The sequence below is a fragment of the Monodelphis domestica genome, chromosome 7, assembly GCF_027887165.1.
Source record: "Monodelphis domestica isolate mMonDom1 chromosome 7, mMonDom1.pri, whole genome shotgun sequence".
Taxonomy (NCBI): Eukaryota; Metazoa; Chordata; class Mammalia; order Didelphimorphia; family Didelphidae; genus Monodelphis; species Monodelphis domestica.
In genome coordinates, this window is record NC_077233.1 from 43,725,236 (window position 1) to 43,747,029 (window position 21,794).

The window sequence follows — 21,794 nt, forward strand, 5'->3', positions numbered from 1 at the left end:
GCATTTTTATGTAATTTATATTTACTTACATATGTTTTATATCATATCCTCTAGTAGAAAGGAAACTGCTAGAAAGCAAAGGCTGTTTTGTTATTTTTGTCTCTTTTTACCTTCAACACCTGTGCCTTGCAGAAAGTAGGGGCTTAATATTTTTTTTATTATAGAATTTGTTATAAGGAGAAAAGTTTACTGCTGATGTTGGAACAGAGGCAATTAGTAAATCAGCATTTCAAAGTAGCAGCCAAAATCAAGAGACTTGGACGGAAAAGGTTATCAGCAAAGAGTGTAAAACAGCAAGCCCAGACCAGAATTGTGAAAAGGGTCAGGTTTTAAGGCTGAAAGGGGTATTAGCCAATCATATGTAGTCAAACCTCCATTTTCAAGTAGGATTAAAGTTAACTGTTACAGACAGCTGTGTCTCTCCTGTTTTCAAGACTCTGCAGGGACAGAGGTTTCACAGGCTATTTGGGGAGCCCAAGTTCTAGTTTAATAACCCTCAATGTCAGATACTTTATCCTTGTTTTACCTGAGGGTTAAATGAGGTGAGAAAGGCTAAAGATCTGGTTGGAATAAAGAGTCGGCTTTCTTTGCTAAAATTTAGAAAGAGTTAAGATGCCCTCGACATTTTAAAGTCAAATATTTGAATATTTTATAAGTCACAGATTTAATAGAAAACAGCAGAACTGTTGAGGAATGTGGTAAAAAAGAAGGCTGTAGATTAATGATTTTGTAGGAGAACTAGATTGTTTCAAATCGTGTTCAATTGGTATCATCTCTGTTTTAAGCCATTTAAATTAGGTGTAAAAAATTATAAATAACATATTATCCCCACTATTCATTCACAAACATGTAAACTGTATTATTCTGGGGGAAATGCATTGCACTTTCTTCTTCAAGAACAGTCTGTGGGCCAACTTTCCATTTAGATACAACGTGTTTTTAATCAAATAAACCTAACGTTAATTTTATTATACCTCTTTGTGATCCAGTTTTCTTTATCTATAAACTGTATTGCCCATTTTATCTTTTTTTATAGGATGCACTTGATGAAGAAATGAGTATAAACCTAACTGCCTTATGTTAGAATAGTATACTTTTTGCCAGTTGTCTCTATTTAGTTGGGACATAATAATACCTGGTTACTCATTGGGGGTTACTAGAATCATTTTACTAATTGACCCATACCTCAGATATTTACTTTTTATTAAGTGTCAATTGCCCTTACTGAACTCTCTCTTTCTAGATAGAGAGAGAGAGAGAGAGATGATAGAGAGATAGATGGATAGATAGATAGATAGATAGATAGATAGATGATAGATGGATAGATAGATAGATAGATAGATAGATAGATAGATAGATAGATAGATGATAGATGGATAGATAGATAGATAGATAGATAGATAGATAGATAGATAGATAGGCAGACAGACAGATTATCTATATATGTATATATATATATATGTAAATTTTAGGTCCTCCCTTTCCCTCTCTTTGAGATGCTTAAGAGATTAGAAAACATGTCCAAAGAAAAACCTATGGATCACAGACTTTGAGGTCCTCTGTTCTAACCTCCTTGATATATTAGAAAACTGTAGCTCATTGAGATTCAGTGATTAACCCAAATTTGCACAGCTAGTGAATGATAGAACAGTGATTCAAATCATTATACTTTAACTCCAAATCCTTAGATCTCTCCTCTCTACATCACCTTTGTAGAATCTGGATCTGATTATTGCCTTTGCTCCTTCCCTATCATTTTGCAAACTCAATGAAATCAACAGGGAGACATAAGAAAGACTACAAATAAGAAGACAGTGGTGTGTGTGTGTGTGTGTGTGTGTGTGTGTGTGTGTGTGTGTGTGTGTGTGTGTGTTTTAAACCTTACCTTCCGTTATATTGGTTCCAAGGCAGAAGATTGGTAAGGGTTAGGCAATGGGGGTCAAGTGACTTGTCCAGGGTCACACAGCTGGGAAGTGTCTTGAGGCCAGATTTGAACCTAGGACCTCCCATCTCTAGACCTGGCTCTCAATCTGTGTGTGGTTTTTAAGATAAAAGATTCATCATGAGCTGTTCTTTAAACTATCATATTGGAATCCATTTAATGTGATTTTATAATTTATTAATTCTAAATAACATTCATATTACTCCATGGGATTCCCAGATAATTTTCCTCCTAAAAGTTCATCTAAAAAGGTGTCAGTTTATCAATCAATAAATATGTATTTATTTAAAATAGAATTTTATTAGCCCCACTTTAAAGACAAGAAAACTAAGATTCAGAGAGCTGAAATGACTTTCCCTCAATCACATGACAGTGCCAGAGCCAGGATTAGGATTCATGGTTTCTGACTTTTACTCCAGTGAAACTTCTACTATGCTTTGCTGCTTCTCACTGTAAAATAGATTGGACATAGTGATTAGATTAGCTACATAGAATTCTCTTTAAAGTATAGAGTGATGGTACTCATTTTACTATTACGTGGAGAATGTGTATTTATATTTCCAGTTACGACATAGAGATGGAGTTGGGTACAGAGTTTTCATAACCAATGGGAATAGGCACAAATAGAAACAATAAGTGACATATTGGATTCTGACTACTCAAAGTTTGAGATTCTCTGTCTAAGCCACTTGAACTTTGTGGATAGGCATAGGGACAAGATCTGTGATTTATTTCATTAGTATTAGGAACTCCCAGGTGAGGAAATATCTCAGACAGTTTGAAGTCAGCACCTTTACTGGTACTCTTAGAGAGTTTGCTGTAACACCAGGAAATTAAGGAAATTGTCCAGTGTCTCTGAGCTGGTCTGTGTCAAAAACAGTACTTGAAATCATATCTTCCTGCCTTTGAGGCCAGCTTCCATACACTGTACTATGATGGAATATATCTGCAGTTGGGTCAAATATGGTGATGAAGGTGATCAGAATTCACAGCAGTGGGCTCCATAATCAGGCTGCTGCAGAGTGGTTGGAGCCCTTTGAAAAAATCAGATTTTAATAAGTACTTTGGCTGTTGGATTAATGTTTGATGGATACAATTTATTATACTGGACTGATGGCTTATCAGATCCTCTTCTATTTAGCATTTTTTGAAAGAATTGTTCCAGATTCCTGGGGAACCTCACTTAGGTGTAAACTCTGAGATTGTCTGGCAGCAAGTAGGAAAGTGATTTCAATATAGTAAAAGGGCTTCTTCTGTCTTCCAGAATTCCTGTACACATTAAGGGTAAGTTTTTGTTTCTTGAAGAGCTCAGAATTGAGAAAATATCATTGATATATCTTGTATGAGCACTTTTGAAACTTATGAATTATCTACTTAGTATGTCTTGGATCTTTGATAGGTTTCAAGGTCATTTATAAAGCTATGACTATGCAATAAGAGATGGCTAATAGTAGCTAACTTCTACATAACAATTACTTTGTGGCAGGTATCATGCTAAGTGGCTACAATTATCACATTTCATTCTTACAACTATTTGAGATAGAAGTGCTGTAATTATCTTTATTTTGCAGGTGAGGGAACAGATTAAGTGGTTTGCCAGGGATTGTATTGCTAATACATCTCTGAGGCTGTATTTGAACTCAGGACTTTCTGATTTTGCCCCTGATGTTCTATTCACTGAGCCTTAGAGTTAGATATTTAAATAGTTGGAAAAGTAACTTTTGTTAATATGTGATCTTCTCATTAAAAAGCCCATGACACGGCTTTTTTCTGTTTTAAATTTGAACCTGACATTGATTGAAGTGGTTAGTGGAGTAGCAAAGAAAAGTGCATTCCTCTATCTTTCATTAATTGACTTCTCATTGAAGGGATCTTTGTATAGATGATCTCCAATGCTTAACAATCTAGAGTCACCTTGACTATCTTCAAGAAAAGAAATAATTTTTACATCAGTTCCATGTGATCTTTCTCATCATCCTGTTTTGGATCACTTTTTTTTTTAGTTTGTCAAGAATATTCTTATTTTAGGTGTGATTACACAGTGTACACTCTATTGCCTATCCTGATTCCACCTTCAGGTTTTGGTTCCATCATCTAAATTCTATGGTCTCAGAGGGCTATTTTTTGGTTTTATAAATAATAAATTTGGATTTTCTTCTCTCCAGATGTGAGAAACTTGTTGAATCCTTATTTATTGCCAAAGAGGTCTCCCTGCCATTCTACCCCAAATAGAACTAGATGGACCACAGCAAATTGGACATGTAAGCTAGAATTCATAACTTTCTTTCATCATTTCCACGACATTGCCTTTTCTTCCCCGTTTAAGAAAGGGACACTAGGACCAGGTGACTCTCCTACTGCCATAAACAGTCTCTCTCCTAATTCAATGCAGGGTATCATTGATTCATTTACTCTCCCCCCCCCCAACCCCCTAGTGTAATCACTTTCACCAAGGACTCAATTCTCTCTCTATCCAATCTTACTCCATATATACAATGGGAACTCTCTCAATTCAACCAATAGTTCTCTCTTCATATTCCCATAATCATAACTCTCATGTCAGCCTCTCACCATCCATTCAACCGATACCAGCCTTGAAGCTACTTCTGAATGATCTCATGAAACTGTGAGCATTGGAGCCCTTCGAGTCTTCCTCTCAGGAGTTGGTGCTCCCTGTGTCCTAAGACTACTTTGAATTTACTTTGTGCATGCTATATATTCACTTACCCTGCATGCATACTGTATCTCTCTAATACAGGGATCATTGATCTTTATTGTGTCACAGAGCCCTTTCATAGTTTTCTGAAACCTATGGGCACTGTTTCAGAATAATGCTTTGTTGATTGTACAGAATATCCCAGAAGTCTTAATGTAGTTTGAGCATTAATGGCTTAAGATAATAATGGAGGAAATGCCAAATTTCAGTTATAGGTCTGTGAAAAAAAAGCCAAAACGATGTCATTCCCACTCTTATCAAGAAGTTTGTGAACTCCAGGATAATAATCCCTGCCTATGCAGAATGCAAGCACCTCAAGTGCAGAAATTTGTTAATTTTGTCTTTGCCTCCCCCATAGCTTGCCCTTATAAATGTTTGCTGAATTATTGAACTTGAGAATGACATCTCTCCATTTTCTACTGGTCCTTCAAAGCCTTGCTGGTCCTAATTACTGTCCTCTGCCTCCAGGCTGACTATCAGATTTGGGTCAGCAAATATTTGAAGAATTAGGTAGAAAAGTATTTTTTTCTCTCTCTTTCTCCATCCCTTCCTCCCTCTTTCCACCCCCTCTCAGTTAAACAGATAAAGATATAACAAATACTTGTATGAATTTATTATCAGTGTACCTAAACTTAAAACTTTTTGCCATTCTGTGGAAATGAGAAGAGGAAGGGATACTGGGAGATATTTTGGAGATGTGAAAAATAAAATATATCAACAAAACTTATCTTAAAATGTTTTATTGCCATCCTACAAAATTTATATAATTAGGGAAGGATGAGAAATCAAGATGAGAGAAGGAAAATGAGTATTCTTATTATTATCACATTTATATAGGGCATTAAGGTTTAGGGAGCAAGTTTATCACAATAATTCTGAGTTCAGTAGTATAAGAACAGCTCAGTAGATTGGGAAACTGAGGCTAATAGAGGTTAAATGACTTACTTGTACCTGATATCACATAGCTAACAGATGTCATATCTCATACTTAAATCTGAGTCTCCCAACTCTGTGGGTGATCCTTTCCCCTCTCTACTCCCTCCTCCTGTTTCCTTTTTAACATTCAACACACCATAGTGATTCTTAAAAAGCAAACTCAACTTTAAAATGGCAGTATTAAGCAACATAAAAAGCTCTACAAGTTATATACATGATACAGTATCACTTTTTTTTTATTAGAAGACCAGAGATTTTTTATGCATTAAGTTAACCAAAAGAGGGAGGGTCAAAATTATTTCATTTACAATTTGGCCATAATATTCCCACTACTTCGTAAAATATGCATGTACATATGCGTGTATGTTAATCTGAGGTTCTCTCTTTGTGGAAAGTTGTTCTATTTATGCCTTTAAGTCTGTAAATACATTAGCATTTTATATATTACACTGGTGACAAGTACACTATTAATGGCAAGGAGAGAGACTAGATGGTGTGCTGGTTTGGTAGTATTATATATCATGATATATGAAATAACAATTATTTTTCTAACCAAAAGCATTAGGCAGGGTGATGAATGTGGCCTCAAAGGGCTTTGGTTCAGATTCTATCTCTTTTTTAATGAGATGCATAATTTTAACCAAGACATTTAACCTCCCTGGAACTTATTTTTCTCCTCTATAAAGGAAAGGGTTTGGACTAGACGTCCTCTAAGGAGGCTTTCAACTTTAAATTGATGAGTATATATATATGAGTGGCTACGTGGAAAAGTTCTTAGAGAGCTGGCCTCTGAGTAAAGACCTGAGCTCAAGTTTCACTTATAAAACATATTGGCTGTGAGGTCCTGGGCAAGTCATTTAAACTCAAATAGCTCTAGTGAGTTCCCATAAATTTCAGAGAAGTCTCAGATCCACATTTATAGAGGGATTTTCCCATCAGGAGCTCCCTAGTCCAGTGCAATAACAGGTCCAGTCTCTATCTTATGAGCTTCACATTAAGTATATTGAGAAGTGGCATGCTGTTAGTGAAAGGAACCCCGGACTTTGTATCAGGAACACATGAATCGAATGCCACCACAAACAATTCCTAAGTGATGAATTGTCTAACTTCTCTGCGCCTCAGTTTTCCGAAAAATGGGGCTAATAATAGCAACTCATTTAAAAGATTGATGAAAAGTTCAAATGAGTGCTTTGTAGACCTTAAAGAACAATATAAATGCCCTGTGATATTAGTAATAGTATCATCATCATCATCATCATCATCATCATCATCATCATCATCATCATCATCATCATCATCATCATCATTTGAGATTAGGTCTTCCTATTTTACCCAGGCTGGAAGTACAATGGGAAGTCATGAGCCTGATATTACTGCTGATTGGCATAAGCATTTTGACCTTTTCTGTAATGGGTCAGTTTGCCTCTTAATAAGCATCTTGTGTCCCACACCCTTTGGGGCTCAATGTTTGGATGCAGCACTTAGTATGGACACCTCTTCAGTTTACCTTTCTATAGCTTAGAAGCCCCAACCCAAAGGGATCCACCAGTTCAGTACTTTCCCTTCTTCTTTCTCATCCACTATCCCCAAAGCAGCAAGGATTCCAGGAGGTCATTCCACACTAGGAGGCTATGATTAGTAATAGTAGTAGTAGTAGTAGTAGTAGTAGTAGTAGTAGTAGTAGTAGTAGTAGTAGTAGTAGTAGTAGTAGTAGTAATAGTAGTAGTACTTATTTTCAAAACCCAGCAATTTAAGGGAAATATTTTAGACTTCATACCTCACCTATTCTCTCATTAGGGTATGACTTAGCCTAAGGTAGTTCACATAGCAGAATTATAAATAAGACTCTTATAGGTATGTAAGTCATAGCCATTGAGCATGGAACTCAGCCATGTTGCCACCATTCACTTTTTCAGCTCTAAAGTTCCACTTTAGTGGAACAGGGAAAGTTCAGTTCTAAGTTCCACTTTGCCTCCCACTGCAGAGCCTTGAAGGACTCGGGAAATGCCTAGTTCAGATTGGTGGGAGAAGCTGAACTCTCTTTTTCAGTTTCCATGCTGGTATAAATTATTGTATGGTGGGAATGGGGCATTGAAATGCTTTCATTCATTCTATTTCAACAGCCCTTTGACTCCACTCCCTTTCAGGGTAGGACCTTATGAAGAACAGGAGCCCACCCAGCACCCTAGTTAGCCTAGAACTCATTCTTAGACACAAGATGTGCTGCTTCCTCTACTCTCTTTTGTTTTAAAAGTATTTAAATACATATATGATGTATATTCATATATACACACATATATCTGCATTACTAATATATTTTGTCTTTACACCACTTAAATATCCTCCTTTATCAAGTCACCAAGCATTTAAGTGCTTAATATACACCAGGCATTGTGCTAAGTTGTTGTTCTTCAGTTGTTTTGGTCATGTCCAACTCTTTGTTACCCCATTTGGACTTTCCTTGGCAAAGATATTGGAAATGATTTGCCATGTCCTTAACCAGCTCATTTTACAGATGAGGAACCTAAGGCAAACAGGGTTAAGTGCCTTGCCCAAGGTCACATAGCTATTAAGTGTCTGGGGCAAGATTTGAATGCAGGAAGATGGGTTTTCCTAACTTCTAGCCCAGCACTCTATACCCTGTACCATTTAGCTACCCTACCATGCTAAATACTGGAAATACAAATATAAACAAGAAAGACAATCCTGCCCTCAAAAAGAGCTTATACTCTAATGAGGGAAGGCAACACATAAAGGAAAGCAGAAAAAGCAAAGTGAGGAGATTGTAGAGAAAGTTCAGAAATGCAACCTAAAGGGTAATGAAGACCCCCTTCCTAGAAAACCATCCTTAAACAAGGAATGTTTTCAAAGAAAATGATAAAGAGAGAACAATGAATTCTTTCCTCTTGGTTTGCTCTCTCTCTCATATTGCTTGTCTCTCCCTATATGATGGACTCAGTCCTCCTAAATCATTCTTCCCACTCCATACCTTCATGCACCCAAGCATTGGAACCAATGGTCCCCCATCCAAACCCACTCTCCACAACAACCCTAGCTTTCCATTTATTCTCTTTCCTCAGATATATCTTCAGGTCAGTTTCCAAACACCGAGATGACCAACACCAGTCTCGGCAACAGCATGGCGCAGTAGAAAAAGGATTAGATGTCAAGTCAATGGCCTGAATTGAAATCCTGGCTCTGCCACTTGTGACATAGGCAGGATACTTAGCTTTTCTGGATTTGTTTACTTCTCCATAAAATGAAATTAGATTTAATGACTGCAAGGGAAGCAGCATAATAGAGTGGGAGAAATCTTGATTTTGGAGCCAGAGGACTTGGATATAGATCCTTCTTGCAAACACTTTAAAATCTTAGGGAAATCATTTAACCATGCTGGGCCTCAGCTTCCTTATCTGTAAAATGAAAGAACTGGTCCCTCAGGTCCTTCCCATCTCTAATGCCTTGATCCTATGATTCTTAAATAATCCCTAAATCCTTTTGATCCCTAAATCTATGGTCTTATGACTATGGTCTTATGATCCTTAAGTAAGCCTGGTGAATAACTGACAGCTTCAAACAGATGAATGCTTCCACACACAGCCTTGGACACACAGCTGTTCCTAGTCTTTCATATCCTCAACCTCTAATGGTGATTTGCCCACATGTCTCCTAAGCACACAGTAGGTATATGATATATTTTTGGCTAAAATAAATCCAGATGGTAATGGTCACAGGGTGACTTTGCTCAGTGAGTAGTGCTCTAAATCTAGAGATCTTAAATTTTTTCTCTTTTTAAAACAAATATAATGTCCTTTACCAGGACTTGGGAAACAAAATCCATTATAAAGTGGAATTTTAAGTTTAGCTCTCAAAGAATTCAGAAGAAACAAAGTAGGAAGCTATCACTTGCTTTGAGAAGACCCTTTGCCCTGGTGGGCATCTTGTCATCACCACCATCATTTTTTTTCAATCAGGCATCTGAAGCACCAATAGCCATTTCATCCTGTACTCAAGTGTCTGTTTACTCAGTTGTTATAAATTGCCTCTGGGACAAGCACTGCCTGTTACTTCTAGAGCAATTAGTATGTGAAAACTTATCAAAAGAAATCTGTCAAGTTTGAATAAGTATAAATATTGCATTGAAGTCCCTCGGGAAATAAAACAGAGTATTAGATATATTTCTGTGTTTCAACACAAGAGAATTTACTCTCTGATTCTTTGTTCAACTTTGCAGAAATTTGATAGCATTTTTTGATGCAATCCAATGCTCTGATGTATTATAACTTTGCTCATGTTATTTTTTAAAAAGCTTTCAATATTAATAATAAAAACAATAAAAGTCATATGATTATAGCAATAGTTGCAGAAAAAGCTTACAGTAGAACACCCACTTCCACTTCAAATAAATATCATAAAACATAGGAATAAATTTAACCTCATGATACCAATGAAGAAAGAGCACTAGTGCTGGAGTTTAGGAACTTGGGTTCTAGCTGTCACTTTGGCCACTTGTAGGCCTTAAGCTTAATCATTAAACATTTCTTGGCCTGGAGTTACATATCTGGAAAAAGGGAGCATTGGTTTGGAGCAGGCATTCTGAGCTTGTTTGATGCCATGGCTCCCTTTGGCATCCTAGAGAAGTCTTTTTTAATGCATAAAATAAATATGTAGATCACAAAGGAAACCAATCAAACTAAAATATTGTTATGATATTTTTTAAACAAGTTCACAGATCCCAGTTTCAGAAGCAGTGGTCTAAATGTTTTCTAGTTCCAGAGATGGAAGATAGACTGTTGAATTAATTTGTGAGTCAGGAAACCTGGGTTTGAATCCCATAGCCTGATCCCCAGGATGTCCACCTACAAGATCTCCTTCATGGAGAGAAACACAAGGACTCGCCAATCACTTCTCTAAAGGAGAGGAATGGAAAAGGAACCTAATCAACCTAATCTCAAGTTCTTTGTGTGGATTCAACCTGTAAAAAAAATTATTAGTGATGCCTCCTCCTTTCCCACATTATGGACTTATCACCTATAGATCTGAGATGCCATCACTTAATGGTTCAGATCAGCCTCAGAACCAGCAAGGTCAGGGTTGGAATCCTGTTTCAGATACATACTGGCTTCATGGGCAAAACCAACACTTTTTACCAAAGGTGCCAATTCATCATCCACAGGCCCCCAAGGAGTCTAATTAAAATATAAATGGGAAATGTCTAATAAAATATATAGAAATAACAAAATACCATAGATAATATTAATTCATCATTTTCTAAGTCAATATACAGCCTGCAAGGATACACTGTCTGAGTTTGATACCATGGCCCCAGGCTACTCTCTAAAGACCCATAGGTTGTAAAGAAGGTTCTGTGGAGGGAGTGTTCTCGCCCAGGATCCAATGAAATTTTAGTTCCAGAGGGCAGCTAGGTGGCTCAGTAGATAGAAAGCCAGGTCTAGAAAGAGGACGTTTTGAATTCAAATGTGACCACAGATACTTCCTAGCTGTGTGACCCTAGGCAAGTCACTTGACCCCTATTGCTTATCTTTTACTGCTCTTCTGACTTGGGATCAAAACACAATATTGATTCTAAGAGGAAAGATAAGGATTTTTTAAATTATATATTATAGGTCCAGTTCCTTTCCCTATCTATCTAGTCCAGTTTGATCCTTCAAGCTCTTTTGTTTATGAATAATGAGAATTAAGTAAGTAAATTTTATTATATATATATATTAATGTATATATATATATATAAGTGTATGTATATAATCTCATCTGATCCCTCTTTATACCACTGTGGATATGTAGTAATTCAACTGTCCTTGTCCAGTTAAATTCCCCTTTCCCTGCATTCTGTATCAAAATGAATGAAAAAAAAAAGTTCTTACTATATTCCAAGTGCAATGCTAAGCATTGGGAATAAAAAGAGAAAAATGAGAAAGTCTCTGTTCTCAAGGAGCTCACATTTCAACTGGGGGAGACAACATGTATGTATAGGATTGCAAGTCAAAATTTCTAAGATAACTGGTACCGCAGATGGCAATGACTCTAGAGCTCTCATAATAATAATAATAATACACAAATATCATGATAATTAATAAGTATAATGATCATCAAAGCAATGTTAAGTTTGGAGGACCTTAGAATACAGTGATTAGGCATATGGTAAGTTCTGGTGATTCTTTATCTTATTTTAAAAACTATAGTTGGTTACTCTCAGCTCATCTGAAAAATGGCAGCAACCATACCTGTTTTGTAGGGAAGGGAAGAGCCTGACAATATCATTAGGAAGCATTTAATGGGATGAAGAACAGAGTAGAAGAGGGATTCTGGATTCCATTCTACAACGATAGAGTTGGGGGGGGTCAGTGTTCACCTGGGAGCAGAAAAGAATGGAGAGGAAGTTTGGGGAAATGACCCCGCCCCTGTAGATGGGTTCTAGGTGTCTCCTATTAGGCGCCCTTCCTGCCTCTCTATTCTAGATTACCTCTGGCAGACCAAATTTAGTGGAGAGGGAAAAGAAGGAAAAGAGTATCCTCCCTAGTAATTATTTATGACTGTCCTAGATCCAAAATAATAGTTCTGTGGTTATGTTTTTTTAACACATGGTCCAAGAATCCCATGAATTTAAGATTGTTTAGTTTTGGCAATAATGCATCTTGGCAGGTTATTCCCAACAATGAGCCCAGCATCTAATTCTGTGTTGGAGGCGTAGTGTGAAGAATACTGATACTGGATTTATAGGACCCAAATTTCTGTTTTTTTAATATATTTTAAATATTTTATTTTTTCCAATTATAAGAACAGTTTTTAAAGCATTCATTTTTCTTAATTTTGAGTTCTGAATTCTCTCCTTCTTCCTCCTTCTCTCCTCTCCTTCTTCCTTCTCTGTCTGGCAAGCAAGACTATCCATACATAGTCATGCAAAGTATTTTTCCATATTAGCTATATTCCAAAAGAAAAAATCCTAAGAAAAAAATTTTAAAAAGTATGATCCTAACTCCATTCAGATAGTCAATTCTTTCTCTGGAGGCAGATAGCATTTTTCATCAGAAGTTCTTCAGAATTCTTGGATTATTGTATTGCTAAAAATAGCCAAGTCATTTATAGTTGATCATCCTTACAATATTGCTGTTACTCTGTACAATATTCTCCTGGTTCTTCTCACTTTGCTTTATATCAATTCCTATAAGTATTTCCAGGTTTTTCTGAAACCTTCTTGTTTGCTATCAATATTTTTGTATAGATAGATTCTTTTCATTTTTCTTTTATCTCTTTGGCATATAGACCTAGTAGTAGTATTTCTAGGTCAAAAGGTATGCATGGTTTTATAGACCTTTGGGCATGGTTCCAAACAGCTTCCTAGAATGGCAGGATCAGTTCACAACTCCACCAACAGTGTATTAGTTTCCTAATTTTTAAATATCTCTTCCAACAGCCATAATTTCCCTTTTCTGTCTTTTAGTTAATCTAATTGATTTGAAGTGGTAACTTGGATTGTGCTTTTCTCTAAACCAGCAGTGATTTAGACCACTTAAAAATATAACTATAAATAACTTTAATTTATTTTTCTGAAAACTGCCTATTCATATCCTTTGACCATTTATCAATTGGAGAATGACTCCTTTTTCTTATAGACTTGACTCAGTTCTCTACATATTTGAGAAATGAGGCCTTTTTCAGAGCAACTTGCTATAAAAAAATTCCCCAGTGCCTGCTTTCCTTCTAATCCTAACTGCATTGAATTCCTGTGTGTCAAAGCTTTTTATTTAATGTAATCAAAATTAGTAATTTTACTACCAGTAATGCTCCTTATATCATTTTCTCATAAACTATTCCCTTATCCAAAGGTATTCCATACTCTCCTGATTTTCTTATATTATCTTCCTCTATGCCTACATCATGTACCCATTTTGACCTTATCTTGGCATATTGTGTGACATGTTAGACAGGACCTGAATTTAAATCTTATCTCTGTTACTTAAGTACCTATATGAACTTAAACAAGTCAGCGAATGTCTCTAGGTCTCAGTTTCCTCATCCACTAAATGAGGGGCAGGATAAGATGAACGTTTAGGTCTCTTCCAGACTAAATAAAGATAAAGATGATGACAATAATGATGATGGTGATTATGAGGATGATGATGATGATGATGATGATGGTAACTCTTAAAAGTCTTCAACATGATTTATAAATATTACATTATTTTATCCTCACAGCAACTCTAGGTAGCAGATGCTCTTATTATCTTCATTTTACACATTAGGAAACTGAGGCTGAAAGATGTTAGTTGACTTGACCTTGGTAGTGTCTCAGTCTGGATTTGAAATCAGGTCTTCCTGTAACCAGTTCCTACATTGCATCTCCTATGCAACCTAGATGCTTATACATTTATTATGCTGACTACAATTTGGCCTCAAAATTATCATGTTTTCATGTTATCCAATGGGTTTGTACATCATATCTGCAGTCAACCAACGAGGATTTTGCTCTCTTAAGGATGGAACCCAGTGAGGTATTCAGAAAAGTCTTGACACCACTTTCATGCTTCTCGGTCTTTTATTTTTAGTCTCCTGGGTCCATTTCAGTAGTTAGATTAACCAACAAAGAACATCTTAATGGCAACAAAGTGTCTCTCATAAACTCTTTAGTAAGTGACCCACCAACAAGAGGTACTGTGAGAGGACCAATTTTATCCAATTCACTTGCCAAATTGATTAAGAGATATGTCTATTTTATGTCCAATAATCGTTTTATTGTCATACTTTTCACTATATACTAATATGAGTAGTTTCATTGAATGTTTGGATTCTCAAAGAAGTAGCAAGCTTGCTGATAAGCTCTAACTTATTTACTTTGAGCATCCTCTTGACATCAGCATGGGGTTTCTTATAATTAGATGCACATGTGTAAATAAAGTGATTAGCTATTCTCCCATAAACATAATTATATCTGCTTAAAATAGAGCATGTGGAAATATTACAATACAGTTAAAAGGGGAAAGCAATCTATGCAACCTCCCGTTGTAGGCAAATGGTGGCATACCATAAGGTGGAAAATCTTTTCTGGAGTACTTGCAGTTCTTAAGGTCAATTACAACTGTGCAATGCATTGAAGGATTAAAACTCAATTCCTCTTATAAAAATGATCTTTCTGATTACCTTTCTTCAAGAACATATGATGCCTTTATGTTCTCTGAGAGAAAATTATAGAGAGGAACAACATTAATCCAATCTTTGTATTCTGAAATGACTTGTCTTCTTGCTGTATATACCAAGTTACTCTTGAAGAGAAATTCTGCAAGACTTGTTGGTCATTGATGGTTGGCCAATGATAATTATAACACTTCTCACACTTTTAAATATTTGGACTTGAGAGGTGATGGGCTCTGAGCTGATGAGATTTTAGAGTTTCTTGGAATCAGCTTACTCTGGAAAATAAGTTAACCTCTTGGTCATCATTTTCTTCAACTCAGCTATAATGGCCTTTTATACAGATTAACAAAAAGCCATCTTATTTCTTTTTACATATGGAAACTTGAAAAGTAACTGCAGATTTTCATGTATGCTCACTATGTTACAAACCCCATTGACACTCTTGTCTTCCTACATCCAAACATCTCAAGAAAATATCTAAACCCAATCAATCATAATAAAATTGCCAGCAAAGTATAATATTTTCATTGGGAAAATAGCTATCAGAAAACTAGAGCTTAAAATGGTCGTGAAAATAGGTCAATTGCAGCACAAACAAATATCTGCTCATTCACAGCAAGCAAGGATTTATCTGAGTGAAAGAAGTAACCTGATAAAGTTTGAAAAATGCTAATAGACCTGATTATTCCCAGATATTTGACTTTGTTGAGTGTTTTAAATTTTGAGCCTTATTATCTGTAAAATGAAATGGATTAGTTGACTTCTTAAAGATCTCTACAAAAAGGTTGAATGGCCATAGTAAGTTGAAAAGAGCAAAGACTTCTTGAGGCCAGGTATTATATTTAGGCAGATCAGAAGAAATTTGAAAACACTTAATGACTTTAATAAGTTATATTTATGTGTTGGACTATTGCCTCGATATTTTGGGGGCTGAGTAATTATTAGAATATTTGGTCTCAAAGATAAGTATTACAAACCACAGAGAATCTTCATGAAGGACACCTTCAGTTAAGGAGGATGGGCAGAAGGTTCAGGCAGAGAGATAAAGTACAAGATCATTATAGATCAAGAGCTGTAAAAGGCCTTAGACTTCATCTAGCAGGGCCTTCTCATTTTATAGCTGAGGAAATCAAAACCCAGAATTTAAGAGACTAACCCAAGATCATATATGTAGCAAGTATAAGAGGCAGCATGTGAACCTATGTTTTTAGAGCCAGGACTTTTTCTGCTCCTAGAACACCAGTATCAATCAAGAAATACTTGATATTTGCTGGATATTGGGCACTATGATGGTTGCTCTACGAATCTAACAAAAAATAAAATAAGCTGATCTTAAAGGTGATAAGAAGCATTATTGTTTATTGAATAGGGGAATAATATGGTCATATCTGCACTTTTGAAAAACCACCTTTATAGCAAGGAACAGGATAAATTGGAGTGGAAGAGTACTGAGACAGGGAGGTCAATTGAGCATCTGTTCCAGTCTTCTAGATAAGTTAGAAAGACCTCCACTATAGTGAGTTGAAAGAAGTATACATAAATTAGAAAGGTGATGTGGAGGTAGAAACAAATATGAGACTAGAAGGAGGAGCATAGGGTGACACTGATATTGTGAATCTTGATGATTGGAAGGATAATTGTTGAAAGAAAGATAATGAGTGTCTTTTGGATGAGTTTGAGAGGCCTTTTGGACATTGTGTTTAAAATGTCCAGTGAGTATTTGAAGATGCAAGACTGAACCTCAAGAGAAAAAAAAGGTGATAGATAACAGATAGATTGATCTGTTGAGGAAGGAAGGAAGGAAGGAAGGAAGGAAGGAAGGAAGGAAGGAAGGAAGGAAGGAAGGAAGGAAGGAAGGAAGGAAGGAAGGAAGGAAGGAAGGAAGGAAGGAAGGAAGGAAGGAAGGAAGGAGGAAAGGGAAGGGAAGGGAAGGGAAGGGAAGGGAAGGGAAGGGAAGGGAAGGGAAGGGAAGGGAAGGGAAGGGAAGGGAAGGGAAGGGAAGGGAAGGGAAGGGAGGAAAGAAAGAAAGAAAGAAAGAAAGAAAGAAAGAAAGAAAGAAAGAAAGAAAGAAAGAAAGAAAGAAAGAAAGAAAGAAAGAAAGAAAGAAAGAAAGAAAGAAAGAAAGAAAGAAAGAAAGAAGAAAAAGGGACAGAGAGAGGGAGGAAAAAGGGACAGAGAGAGGGAGGAAAAAAGGAAGCAAAGAAGGAAGGAAAAAAGGAAGGAAGGAACAAGGGAGGGAGGGAGGGAGGAAGGAAGGAGGGGAGAAAAATGGAGAAAAAAAGAAAGAACTGAAAATCATTTGCAAAAAAGTTAATAAATAAACTCATGGGAACTGATGAGATCACTAAGTGAGAAAGTGTTTATATGTGGGTATATAGATATAAACATATACATATATAGACACATACATTAAAAAACCTTGGGGTATACTCCAAGATATATAAATATGTACAAGTATATGTGTGTATATACATGTGTATATTTATATATACATATATAATTGATATGTGTTTATGTTTAAATATACATATTTATATAAATACAAAGAGGCATATAAAAACTGATGGCAAAATCTTTAAGTATATCCACTGTTAGGCAGCTTGATAAAGATAATGAACCAGAAAAAAAAATACTGGGAAGGAGCTGTCACAGAGGTAGGAGAAGAACCAAATATAAGATTATGAATGAGGAGATTGCTTAGGATGGGAGTAGTTCGGTTTGGGTAGCAGTCCACCCCATCTTACCAACTGATACCTTCCAATTTGAACAATTATTCATACTATTTGTTGTTTTATTATTTCTGTGTTGTTTGTTATAAGTAACCTTTAAATTTGATGCCCTGTATCAAAGTGCCAGTTACCTGCCCTAGTTTCATGTCTGGGGGACCAGAGAACTATTTGAATAATTTGGTATGCTGATGTTTCTTTTTGCTGCTTATGTAGAAGATTGATGTAAAGGTCTACTTTTTTAAGAGTAGTCTGTAATTCTATCTTGATTGTTTCTCAGAGTAAGAATTTCCATTACCAAGAATCATGTGTGTAATGATAATACCATTGTTTTCAGAACTGAGCTATGCCTGGATCTTCAATGAATATCCATCCTACCAAGATAACAGGCGCTTTGTTTCTCAAGAGACCGGAAACCTATACATTGCCAAAGTGGAAAAATCAGATGTTGGGAATTATACCTGTGTAGTGACCAACACAGTCACAAACCACAAAGTGCTAGGACCTCCTACACCTTTAATACTGAGGAACGATGGTGAGTTCTTTGCCTAGTTTTAATTTACTCTTTGACCAATAATGGTGTATTCCTATCACAGAGTGACTGCATAAAAGATGACTGATATTTTCATGCCAAAATGACTAATGCTATTTTATTTGTGGGCAAGCAGAGTGTTTCCTTTTATGTTATCACTTTATAATGAAGGAAGGAAGCATATGCAAGTTATATTCCATTGAAATTATAGGCATTTGAAATGCCTATCACCTAAGTGTTCATCACAATAAAAAAAAGAATGTGAACATAGAGAAACATTAATCAGTCAATATACAAAGGGTTATTAAAATGAAGCAGGTAGGAGACACAGTGGACAGAGCCTCTGCCCCAGAGATAGGAAAATCTAAGTTCAAGTCAGACCTTGGACATTTATGAGATGTATGACCCTGGGTACTATACTAGAGGGGGATCAAGAACCAAAGCTTGACAGGTCTCTGAAAGGGAGGGAACAAATAAATAGAAGCACTACTTCCTCTCCCAGACAGAGCTGTCTCAGAGAAGGTGAAGTTGGATCTATGTTCAGAGCTGAAGGCTAAGAGAAAATCCCCTTCAATCGCTGATTTCTGTTCTCTTCTCTGGATGATTATTATATTTGATCCCCTCACTACACTTGAAGAATGAGATGTTTAGTTCTGTAATTTATAAGATCTATTTATTGGTTGGAGATTAGGTTAGAAAAGGGGAAAACAGAAAGTCCCTGTTTCTGAGTTCAACCTAAACTCTGAAGATTGGATTTGACTCTCTCCTCATTGTAACAATGAAGGTACTTAGCTCTTCCTTTATTGTGAAGATTAAACTGTAATCCCCTGTCTATCTTTAGATTTTAATCCTCAAAGTGTTCTCAGTATTTAAAGTAGATCTACCCATTTTAACTTCAAAAAGCTGTTAATTAACAATAAAAAAATGTGTTAACTAACCAAAAAAGTGTTAACTAACCACAAAAGGTATAACTAACCACAAAAGGTGTGAACACCCATTTCATAGACTGAGTGGGTTGTCCTGAAGAAGAGTGTCTGCTGTGATTGGAAGACATAAAAATTTAGGGGAGGTGACACAAGAGAAAAAAGTCTTTAAAAAGAGGAAACAAGGACACACAGGAGGCAATCAAGAATCAAGAATGAAGAAGAGTCACTTGGAGGAGAGATTGGAAGACAGACACTTGAGGAAAGACTGGAAGACAGACACTCAGACTTGGAGTAAAGACACTTGGCTGTGGAACTGGACCCCTGGAGGAGCTTGTGCAGGAGACCTCAGACTGCTTTACTTTTAGATAGTCACTCTAATGAGTTCAAAGGCTGACTTAGTTCCTTGCCCTTCTGGAGGTGTCAACCTCTGAGAAAGGCCCATTATCTTGAAACTCCTTTCCCCTGGCTGGGGCTTAGAATTTCTACCTAGCTCAGAGGATGCCAGAGCTCTCTCTCCCTCTCTCTCCCCTTTTTGCTCTTCCTTAATATCTTCCCTCTATTGTAATTAAACTACCAGTAATTCCATTTACTTTAGTAATTCATTTTGGGATTTAGAAATTAAATCCCTGGCAACCACAAATTAAATATTTCAGTACAACCATAAAAAATTAACAATTCCCTTCAGAAGTTGAGGGCTCAAGTCTGAGGACCTTTGTCCCTGAGGACCATTATGGAATCAGGCTGGATTAATTTCCTGAGATAGAGATACAGCTTTGAAGATATTGGTGGGAAATCTTCTGGATGGATAGTCTCTTGCCTTCCCCAAAGGGAAAAGGTCTCTATCCACTTCTTTTGAGGAAAGATGGCCAATATGGGTCTCTTCAGATCATTTGAGGCATTATAGCAGGCTAAGCTAAGCAAGGTTGCTCTTTCCCCTCTCAGTTCAGAAGGAACAAGAACTCTTCTCAACTGTCCATCTCCTTTCCTTAGCTGGAGGTTCCAGTCCCATCCCCCATTGTCAGCCAAAGTTCCATTTCCTCCTGCAGTCCTTGCAGTGTATATTGTATCTCTCTTGTCCAAAGTACATCACATAAGCCTGTTTGCCTCTGTTTCTTCTTCTATAAAATGATCTGTAGAAGGAAATGGCAAACCACTTCAGTATCTTTGCCAAGAAAACACTAAACAGGGTCACATAGAGTTAGACATGACTGAACAGCAAATGCACCAAAAACAGTTCTAAGAACTCAGACTACAAAAACAAAAATGAAATCTTCATCATTTTCCAGAACCTTATAGACATCATGTATAGGTATAGATATCTGTAATAGAAGGGTAGAGATTGGACCTGTAATTTCATTGGTTAAGGGCAGGGATTGACAGACTATAGCCTGTAAGCCAAAATCTATCCCACCTCTTATTTATATATGTCCAATGAGCTAAGAATGCTTTTTCTATTAAAAAATGCAGCCCATGGGCTGCACAAAAACAGTGGGTTGAACTTGGCCCATTGCCCATAATTTGTGGACCCTCAATATAGGGGAAAACGGGTGACACCCTACTGATCCAGCCTGCATTGTCTATTCTTGGAGAGTTTCCAAGAGCACCAAGGGGTTCAGTGTCTTATCCAGCTAGTGTGGATAAAAGGCAAAACTTGCAGACAGGTCATTCTGGTTTCAAGGATGGATCTGTCCTTTGGGAAGCACTGCCTCTAGGATGCCAGATAGGTACAAAGTAGATACAAGGAGCTTCCAGGGTCAGGAAGCAGACATAAGACATTAGGTTTGTCCCACAGGTAGAATGTGATGCTTGAACTAGGAGCTATACTAGGTAGAAATGAAGGGGAAGTGTATTCAGGCCATGCAAAGGAATGTCAAAGAGAGGCAGAATGCAATGTCTGAATGAAAACCAGGCCAGCTTGACTGGTCTGTGATTTCACTTCACTAGGAGTGAATAAGAGTACTAGTGTAGAATAAAGCTAGAAAGGCATAGCTGAGAAAAGGTTGTATAAATGACAAAAGAGTTTCTATTTCATCCTAATGATAATAGAGTCACTGGAGCTTATTAAGTGAGGGAATGACATAGTTCTACTTGTGTTTTAGGAATTCCGTCACCTTGAAAGTGGAGGAGGGTGGCTAGAATGGAATGGGTAGAGATTGAAAAACAGACGAGAATCTTCCCTATTTTTACCTCCTGCTTAGACCATGTCTAAGCAAAATACAGTGGACAGTTGAGCAATTTTTCAGCTAATTAGTTCAATGTAATTTAGCATTTACTTCCCTGAATAAGGTTTCAAAACCAAAATTATCTGGATGACTGCCTTGTTCACAATTCTACAGCACTTGAAAATGGAATCAGCAAGATTGTAGTAACAGGTAGTCTGTGGTCAAATGACACTTGGACCAGTTCTTTTAAATGAATATTCCAAATGATTATGGATGCAGTCATAAGGCTTAAGCAAGGGGGTACATGGCCCAAGTCCACAAGAAGCTTGGCAATAGTTAATCTTTAAACTTGATATCAGGAGACCCAAGCATGTAACAGAGGAATATTCTTGCACTGGGCAGGAGGTTGGCTTAGATGCCTTTAACTCTAAAACCTTATGAATCTGTGAACCCAGACTTCCCACACACATCCCTTGAGGCCTCTGTTGGTGACAGAATAATCAGCTGAATGGATCATAGACCTGACCAATTATGATAGCTTGCTAACTTCAGAACAGAGATCCTGAGACTAAGAGGCAGCGTTGAGATGTTGGTAGGGGAGAAAGCCAAGATGCCATTATTCAAGAGGGCAAGATGGAATTTTTAAACTGTGGCTGTGCAGTGAGCAGAGCAAGTCATACAGGAGCCTTTAAACCCAATGG

The 21,794-nt window shown here is 36.9% G+C and overlaps 1 protein-coding gene across 20 annotated transcripts in view; it reads left to right on the forward strand.

Annotated features, from left to right (window-relative positions):
- The window catches only part of LOC100619412 (contactin-4), a 1,170,520-nt gene that overhangs the window by 920,003 nt on the left and 228,723 nt on the right, over positions 1-21,794 (forward strand). For all 20 annotated transcript variants that reach the window (XM_007500110.3, XM_007500117.3, XM_056804538.1 and 17 more), the window contains one exon: positions 17,811-18,008. In XM_007500110.3, coding sequence (XP_007500172.1) covers positions 17,811-18,008 — 198 coding nt within the window. The remainder of the gene's footprint in view (positions 1-17,810; positions 18,009-21,794) is intronic.